We start from the raw sequence: 10000 nt of genomic DNA on the forward strand, positions 1-10000 counted from the left end.
TCGCTCTGACGAAGGGCTAACGCTCGAAACGTCAGCTTTTAGAATCTCTGTACGGTGGTCAATTTACATTATCAACTCCGTTGATAAACCAAATTTTTGCAAAAAATAATTGTCACACTGTGGCCTGAGGGGGTAAGATATGAATACTATGGTCAGGTTATAAATAGAGGATATTACATGGCCCCGTGGGGATGCAAATTTTATCTTTGAGTGCTGAAAGTATCTCTCACGAGTGAGCGCAGCGAACGAGTGTGAGATGCTATTACATGTAATGTAGTAGAGAAAAAAGATATTACAGCACAACAGTATCTTACAAGAAAGGGGAAGCTCTCTTTTTATTGGTTAATCGTGTTAGTTACCACGACTACACCTACTGTATATTCTCACATGTGAAATGTAAATAAATAATATCTTTACTACATACAACAAAGACACGATTTTTTACAAAAAGGAAAATCCTAGTAAAATTTCACCACTATAAATTATAATGAAGAGATTTTTTGCAACTGTTTGTAGAACACAAATTCTCAATCCCCCTTGTTATTTTCTTTTAACTTGATTAATGATTTAGACTATTCATGCACTGAAAACTGTTTACATATAAATAATTGATGCAGCTATTGATATCCGCATTGCCAAGGATATCATGTAAAAATTGTCCAATTGAGTTTTGGATGCTATTGCTGTGCCTACAATGTAAATGAACTTTAAATGTTTAAACCCCATAATAGAAAGACGCTTGAAATTTAAGTAAAAATAGGGATTTACAGGAATAGCTCCACTCACCTTCCAACTGATTCTTTTACCCTGCCTTTCAGGACCAGGGGATATTGCATTCTCTGAACCACAGAATGCTGTATCATTTGCTTTAAGACTGTCAAGGTTGATTTAACATAACATGTATGATGGTTCCAATATGGGCCCCCTAACTAATCAAAGGATGAACAATATTATTAAGTGTTGTTACTATCACGCAATCGCAAAGTGAGGTCAATGCAACATCACTTCCAATCTTTCGCCACTGGGCAGGCATTAAAATTCAAACTGGTTATGGCGGGTTTTAAAGTGGTTAAAGTGCTACTGTGACGAAATTTGCATCTTCCCTATCTAAGCCATTTTGGCACATAAACACGTAGTCTGTGCGAGAAGAAGAATGCTGTTTACCATTTTCAAATATCTCTTTTTGTTCTGGAGATATTCAAGTTTTTTTAATATGCAAATTAGCCAAGTGATGACGTCATAAACCCAACCAAATTTTGATCAAGTATGATGGAGAAAGATATCTCAGCCAATTTGTATCAGAAGTACTTGGTTCTTTGCACTAAGATTCTAGTAGATGTGTTCCACAATATGAGCATACCATTTTTGTTACCATGGAAACATACTGGGTTCCAGACCTCCCTGACATTAAGAGCTTTGCAGACCACCTTTGGCGTTCTGTTTTGATATTTGCAAATGGTGCCTCATCTGCATGATCCTGCCAGCATATAAAGATGTTAGGTCATGTTTGTGGCCTTGGTAAATGTATTTCTAGCCTGAGATCACCAAAATATTGAAATCAGGTTGGAGGGGACTGGGAAAGAGTGAGTTGCCATGGGAACCAATTTCTTTACAGTCATAGGTGTGTTGCCTTCAGAACTATTAGCTCACCAAGTTTCAATGGTCTCTGTTGCAAATTGACCGAGATAGCTCTATTTATATTCTTTATGTTCTATTGGGTTGGGTGAATGACGTCATCAGCCTTCTAATTTGCATATTTAACACATTTTTCAAACTTAAATATCTCCGGAACCAATGCAGATATTACCAAACGGTAAACAGCATTTTTAATGTTTTATGGTACTCTCTGTGATAAACCAAAAAACTCAAGGGATAAAAATTTGATCACAGTAGCACTTTAAGAGTTTAACTATTATTAACATTTGTCCCAAGTTCTGGACGACATTGAGGAAATCAGTACATAGGTTTCAGGAAAAGGAAATCAATAAATCTTTGGCCAAGAAGGGTACCCTGCTACATAATGTCATACTACAATGTACAAGGGGTAGATCGAAACAAAAGCTCACAAAACCACTGTTTTAGACAACGACATTTGTTCAAGCAATACATTAATCTTCCTGTGACTTTTCCTGATACTTCACTGTACCTGCAAACACCAAATTATTTTCTTGTTGCTTATGTTCACTTAGTTCGAAAGGATACAGCTAGCTTTCTCTGAATCTTGTTTCCTTACGAAAACATAAAAAAAAATTGACATTATTGTCACAAACTCAATTAACTTATCAATTAAACAGAAATCAATTAGAACATTTATGCATGCACCACACAAGACATGGTTGCGGTTCAATCATTCATGTAATTAAGTCTGAATTGCAGCTGTTCTGAAGTTTACATCTGCAATACAATCAACTTGAAAGAAATTATTAAAGACAGTTACACATATTGCTATCACTGCTTTTCCAAGAAGTCTTCTGCAACCTTTTTGAAGCTGGCTGACAACTGATTTCAAGCAAAACGGTTTCTATTATTATTATTTTTCCTTATAGTTTGTGTATAGTGATAACTTTGTTTCAATAAACTCCTTTAATAATAATTTTTTGGAAGAAAACATTTATACTTGAAAGGCACTATGCAAATACATTGTATTTTTTCATTGCAACATTGCATCATTATAATTTTACACAATATATAAGGCATTTCTACATTGTGTTTCATGTTGTTTTCACACAAAAATTAAGGTTTCAATTCATTCAGGCAACTTCACATCAACGCAAATTATCCTGACAAAACTATTTGGTGGCATCAAGGGTAATTGCCATTGACCAGCAGTGTGTTCTCCGCTTATAAAAAAAGGTTAGCATGAAGTGGTGAAATTTTAGAGTAAGGACAAAGAAGACTACCAGTTTGATCCTGTCTGAAAGTCTATCTGAGTCTTTCAATGATGAAACATAAAATCTTAGACTTAGTGTAACGTAATTTGCTCTGTCACTTCCCATTACTTTTACATGTACGTTACAGTAGATTATTGTTTTGTCGTGTGTTTATAATGATATTCATGTATTAATATACATGTATTGTTATACAGTATCTTAAGTTTCTATTTTATTGTACTGTGATTTTTCCCATAGTATGACTATTTTACTTCTTTCTATCAACTGAACTCTAGATTTAATAAATTTCTTCTGATTGTCAGGACATGGTATCAGTCTGAAGTATCATTATTTTGCCCTCCCCCTCCTTATTTACTGTACCTTCTACCAGTACTTGATGTGCAATTTTGCATACAGGTGTACATGCAATTTTTATGGAGACTATAATTATAGTACTTCTAAATTTTGTCAAAAACCTTTGGCGAAGCATACTGTAAATTAATGTTTGCAATATGTTTGTACAAACCAACCAGTAAAACTTAATAGCTCATGACAAACATCTGAAGCAGTGGAAAGATGAATGATTGCAAATAAAATGATAACTATTAAAAAAACCGATAACTGACAAGTCATACAAATAATGATTGAATAAAATAAAAAGTGACGCATGTCTTTACGGATAAAATAAAGACACCAATTACATGTAATGGCCTCCTGTGTGGATACATGTACATGTAAACTGAACATGTAATGTTCTTTACACAGCCAAGACAAACATAAATATACAAATACATGTACATAGTCTAGTCAATGTACGTGTACATGCAATTGACCTCGCGCCATAGGGGCTTTTTAGGGCCTATGAAATAGTCTATCAACTTAACGACAGAACAAAACAATGATAACAACTGTTAAGAATCCCACCAAAGTTCCAGAAACAAACCACTTAGATGCAGCTGAGAAGATGAACCAGGGATTCTACAACCAATCAAATTCAACCTGTCCAGTGGTCAGAATGAGTCTTGAACCCAGGATTCCTGGATCTCAAGGCAAGTGCCCTAACCACGCGGCCATGGAAGTGGAATTTGGAAATGGAATTCGTTTACCCAAGGAACACCTTAAGAGCGCTCATGAGCTCATTCAACATGTGTCCGTGCATTCTGCATCGAATTGGAATTTGGCAGTGTTGGTTTTTGAGAAGACGGGAAAACTGGAGTACCTGGAGAAAAACCTCGCGGAGCAAGGAGAGAACCAACAACAAACTCAACCCACATATGACGCCAGTATTGGGAATCAAGCCCTGGCCATATTGGTGGGAGGCGAGTGCTCTCACCACCGCATCACCCCTGCTCCCCCTAAATAATTATTAGCTTAAAGTAAATTAGTACATGTAATCCCAGTAAATTAAAGCAAAAACAAACAAACAAAAAACAAAAATGAAGAAGCATGGGTTAACAGTATGCAACACCACTCTTAAGTGATACCTCCTACTAGATCTGCCTTCCAAGCTTGATGAAAAAGAATGACCTGTAGAGTACCCCGATATCCGTGACAACTGGCTGCTGCTCCGACTGTGATTGCTGCAAGGAGGTTCACTGAAACTTCTTGCATGTCCAGGAGTAAATGAAACCTTGTCTGGATCACTGCCTGCAGCCTCCAGACATTCTGATGTACTGTCCGATGTGCTGTTGCTAACAGCCCTCCTGGCTTCGCAACCAGAACTAATGGTGCTCGCTGAATCATGGTCAGATGGTGGGGCTCTGTTTTCAGCTGTCTCTGTGACAGCTTGATTATGCAAAGGTGCATGAGGCCTGTAAAAACATCAAAATCCAAAAAAATAGGGTAGTTTGCTTTAACTTTAAACACATGTACACTGTATGTACAAGGACAAAATTAATGCAAGCCTAGTGAAGCCATTATACAGAAAAACAAATTGAATTTGGCATTTTCTAGGTACATGCCAATGTAATTTACCCTCCTTGATAACATCAATAAACCAGGTAAGGATTCCTTAAAAAGGAATCTATCTATAATCTGAGACTACTGTAACAGTAGGGGTGGCAAATGGTAGCTCCAAAATCTTGCCACTCACAAACTTTTCATCTGATCTCAAAATCTTGCCAGCCTTGGTGAGGAGTCTCGAAGTCTCGCTTATGTCGCATTTATTTCAGTGTGATGTCTTGCAAGTTTTGGTCTCCGTCTCAGATTTGTAAACAAGGGTCTCGGCATCTCCGCGAGTCTCGGATTTTACCATTCGTCACCCCTTACAGTGTGGCTCAAAATTGCATCATACAAGACAGCTGTGCACCACAAAACTGCTGCTACTACAGCTGATCTGCAGAATGCCAGTCACAAATTTTCCAATTTAATATAACATTTAATCTATACAAGAAAACCCCCCCCCCCCCCCCTTCCCTAGTGTGATGTACAGGGATACAAGCGAAAGAAACAGCAAATTAACGCACCTCAGTAGTTAATAAATGTTAACCCAGTCTATTACATGTATATACATGTAGTTATACTGGATTTCAAGTGAACCTTAAAAAAAACCCTACAACCTTGAAAAAAAGTTAATTAAGAAAGCAAAAAGGATGGTGAAATTGTAGCTTGTGACCAGACAGTACACCACCTATAATTTAGAGCGCTCACAGACTGCTGTAGTGGAGGAGACGTGAAATACATGTAGCTTCATAGAGAACAAATAATAATATTATTATAACCCTATAAAACACTTACACTTTAAATAGAGGATCACCAGATGTAAGCTGCATTTTGACTTCAACCTGTGGTGATAACAAAACTGTACTTATTACCATAAACACCAAGGTGATTTTACTCGTCAACTGGGGCCAATTAAGGAGTTAAATTAAGTGGTGAAAGGATTATTATATATAATTATAATAAGTATTCCAGGAATTAACTCGAACTTGTTTGCATAAACTGGGCAACAGTTTAAAAAGAACCAACAGAGCCATCAAACAGTCCCTTGGTTGCCAAGTGGTATTTTGTGATTCAATCAAATTATTATTCAATCAGAAAGACTATTTAACACTAACAGTATTACATGTACCTCAAGAATAGAGTTGTCTTGTCGCACAGTCTTGTCTTCATATCCTTCTAAAATGTATCTCTTTGTGGTAGAGGCTGATCCAGCAAACTCCGCCAAATTAACGTCCACAAAGCCAAGCTATGGGAAATTTCCAATGGAAAGAATTAAATTTATGTTTATATGTCTTCACTTCGCCATCACTGCAACAACACCAAAATATTTAGCCCAATTGTGTTCTGTAATCGATCAGTTTACAGGGGGAACTAATTTAATTTACAACCAGGGCTAAGGTGCATATGAAATACAGTCATGTGCATAATGCCTTGTATGGGGATTGCAATGATTGTAATACATGAAATCTGCATGAACATTGTGTTGGAAGTGTGTTGCATGGTCCTGTGAGGACCTTGGTTTTCCCCCACTGCTTTGTAAATATGCCATTAATTAAGTTGCCTGTGTTGGAACTTTAAGTGTGGTGAGGGTAATACAATATACATGTACATGTAGAAGTTCAAACATTTTGTCTTACCCCAAGGTTTTATAGTTGAATTAGAAAAGTGAGCAGTGTCTCCATGTTAATCTTTCTATAAAAACTCCAGTCTGTACACTGATCCAGCTAAAGGTCATACTAATCTTGGTTGTAGTTTCCAGTAGTCAGTTCTAACTGTTAATCTTAGACTATTCTTCACATGTACCTATATCTAAACTATCCTTTACCTTAATGTGTGCCTTCCCTCCCTTTGTTTCCTGAAAGAAAATTACCGAGTCAAAAACAAAGCAAATGTTTTTCAATGATATTATTACAACACAACTCACAGTTACTGTACAGTAATGAATTAGAAATCTTTACACCGTCTTATGTTGAGCAATTGTTTCCACCTTAAAGAAAAAAAATCTAAAATGACTCCTGGAGGTGAGACTTATTATACATTCATAATTATACATGTACATTGAAGTCACTATCTCTTTTCTGATTGGCCGAAAGCGTTCAGTGAAATCAGCGCCTGTGACGCCATCTGCAGATTATAATATAGTTAAATAAAATTTAACATAGTTAACGACTAGGAGCTAGTCTGGTCAGTAGTGTTTTGCAGGCGGTTGTTAGTGTCTTGGCCGTCTGGTAGCGTTGTTCAGCGTTTTGGTGCGTTCTGTAGCGTTTGTTATAGTTACATGGTTCACGACCGGGAGCTAGTCCGGTCAGTAGCGTTTTGCAGGCGTTTGTTAGCGTTGTTATGCGTTTTTGTAGCGTTTGCAGCACTCTTTAGGTTGGGGGAGCCCTGGGGCTGACATGGTTCAGCGGTATTCCTGCGTAGTGCATGCGTTGTCCAATGTGCTTGCAGCGTGTTTGTTGGCGTGGCGTTGTGAGTCGGTTTAGGAGTTTAGTGGTTCTCGGCGTTCCCTCCCTCTCCCCCCCTTTCTTTTTTTTTTGTGCTCTTTTTTTTTTTGTGTGTGTTATTATTATTATTATTATTATTATTATTATTATTCCACTGAGCTATCTGGCTCAAGTGTGACGGGTGCCTTAGGGGGGCCTGGCGCGGGGGGCTCGTGGTTTGGTTGCGGGTTGGGCAGGCCAGTCGGGTGTTCTAGCGCCTTGGGGATGTGACTGCGGTTGCAGCCCCCAGGCTTCCTGGGCACCTACCCTCCACTGGCGACGTGGGCGTTAACAATATTTAATCATGCCAAGGACACTGATGATGACAAGAACTGCAATTCAGTCTCCATTGTAATGACAAGTCACAAGCTGCAAAATGTAGTACATGTGGCCAACCAATTATTTTAAGTAAATCCTCTGTCAAAGGCTTTAAACTACAATAGATTTTACAAAGACTGTTGGTGTAAAAAAGGGTTATCAGTTTTGTTTCATGGATTTTTTTAAATGTATCTTCACATATTTAACTCTTTTTAAAAAGCGTTTTCCCATGTAGAGTCAATAGAACACTTTATCTTTTACCCCAGTCTATTAATTGGCCAACCTCTATTAAGCGGCCACTTTTCAAAGTCCCGAGGGTGGCCGCTTAATAGAGATCGCACTCACTTTGTTGTCTTTATTTGTTTTCTTTACTACATGTAGGTAATATAGTTAATATGAAAGTCCAACTTAAAACAGTCTAGCCAACTAAAACAAATAATAAATTGTTACATGTACAGTACTGGCCACAGGGATAGCAGCACCTACACATGCTTAAAATGCGTGCAAGATGGTGGATTTACGCGCAAAATACGCACACGTTACATACATGTACACTGTACGTGCATGTAAAATTTTACACAAACTATTACATGCGTCTGAAATTACACTCAGTCTGCATGTAATTTGACCTGAGTAAAATTGCTATGTCCATTACACATGGCTTGCGTGTATTTTCCACTTAGCAATGTACATGAATCTGACAATGAAAGTTAGAAACACAGTCAGTATTTCTGTTTGAGAAATTCAGCTTTGCCTGTGTGTTCTTGGAATTAGCCTAGGTTTTATCAATCATGGCTTAAATAGACAAATGCCTTCACTGAAGTACTACATGTACATGTAGTTCATGGCAATTGCCAACATGTTCAGTTGTATACACTAGAAGAATACATGTAACTTGTAAAGGAACATCTTTCAAAGTATTCCATGAGCAGTGAATCCATTGTGCATCTCTGTTTGAGTTCCTAGTATCAACAATGTAACTCTAGCTGCCTCAGTCTTCTTAATTATAAAGGTAGGTAGGGACTGTTAAAAAAGCTGAAGCCTTCAATCTTGCAGTGGTCAGTTGAACAGAATAAATCCAAGATGGCAACTTCCAGTGGCACTCACTGAGGTCCCTCTTGAGAGACTTGGAAGCCAGGACTTAAAAAGGCCTTTTCCAAGATGGTGTTACATGTATCAGTCTGTTTTACGAGTCAGTCACATAGCCATATGTTGGTACAGTAGTTTTCAACCAATCTTGAGACTGACGTGACAATAGTGTACTGTACAAATGCTGGTGGAGGAACAAAAGAAGCCAACAAGAGATTTTCTGTTTCCGTCCATCATCATGGTGGCGATGACATCTCATGAAACCAACCTATTGCAAATCCTCTTGTTTAAATAACTAATGAAAAGCTACAGAAACAAGCTCCTAATAAAGCATTCTACAAAGATTTTTAAGTTACAGAGTTGTAGTAAGTTTAGTTTTCCATGAAACTACATGAAACTACTCTAGTCTAGATTGTGTGTGTTTTACTAGTCCTGGGTCAGTGGACTAGCATTAAATAAATTAGTGTCGAGCACTACCTTTAACTTGAATTGGTGCTTCAATTAATATTACGTTGATGCATTAACTACAATAATAATAATAAATACATGTAAATTTCACATTTTGGTGATTTTAAATTGCAACCAAAACTAACATCTAAAATCTGAGCATGAAACAGTGCTAATTAACCCAATGACATCTCAAACGCCCCAGTTGAAGAGAGGAGTAAAATTGTCTGGCGCAAGACAGAGTAAAATCTGTAAGTCAAACACTCCCCACTGGGTCATTGACTTAATAGTGATCTATAATGGACTGGACCGCATCGTCTCAGGTTACACGTATTTCAATTTAGCACTAGCTACAGCTGTAGTCATGAATAAAGAATGTGCTAATTAATGGCTGTACATGACTATGCAAGCCTAATAATATAGTATCCTAACTTATTTTTGAACAATGTACATGTAATCCAACTAGGAGAAAATGATCACAGTACAGTATCTCTTTTATTAAGTATATATTATGACTGATATGCAGATGCATCTCAGAAATTATAAGAATTTGCTCTGAAGATCAAGTGTAAAACGACCTAATAGGTTGGTTTCAAATTGTGGACCTATGGTAAATAAGGATTATATTTAAGATTAAAATTCCTAAAGGAAATCAACCTCAGAAACCAGACTACATGTACGCCTTTAAACTACAATATGTAAACAATATTTCAAGTAATCCCCTTTAAAAATATTTATATACATTATGATAATAGACCTTTTCGGCTTGTACATTTTCTTTTTCCAATACAGATCATGTGATAATACTAAGGAGGTTTGGTCTTGTTTTGTTTATTAAAATGAGGGCATGCA

General features: G+C 37.2%; 1 protein-coding gene across 1 annotated transcript in view; it reads right to left on the reverse strand.

Moving 5' to 3' along the window:
• Window positions 1-10000, reverse strand: part of LOC137985124 (EEIG family member 2-like) — a 20729-nt gene that overhangs the window by 8229 nt on the left and 2500 nt on the right. The window contains exons 3-8 of the mRNA XM_068832623.1: window positions 6637-6666; window positions 5941-6057; window positions 5607-5653; window positions 4355-4681; window positions 2203-2228; window positions 787-866 (exon numbers count right to left, since the gene is read on the reverse strand). Of these exons, the coding sequence (XP_068688724.1) occupies window positions 787-866; window positions 2203-2228; window positions 4355-4681; window positions 5607-5653; window positions 5941-6057; window positions 6637-6666 (627 nt within the window). The remainder of the gene's footprint in view (window positions 1-786; window positions 867-2202; window positions 2229-4354; window positions 4682-5606; window positions 5654-5940; window positions 6058-6636; window positions 6667-10000) is intronic.

The sequence above is a fragment of the Montipora foliosa genome, chromosome 2, assembly GCF_036669935.1.
Source record: "Montipora foliosa isolate CH-2021 chromosome 2, ASM3666993v2, whole genome shotgun sequence".
Classification (NCBI taxonomy): Eukaryota; Metazoa; Cnidaria; class Anthozoa; order Scleractinia; family Acroporidae; genus Montipora; species Montipora foliosa.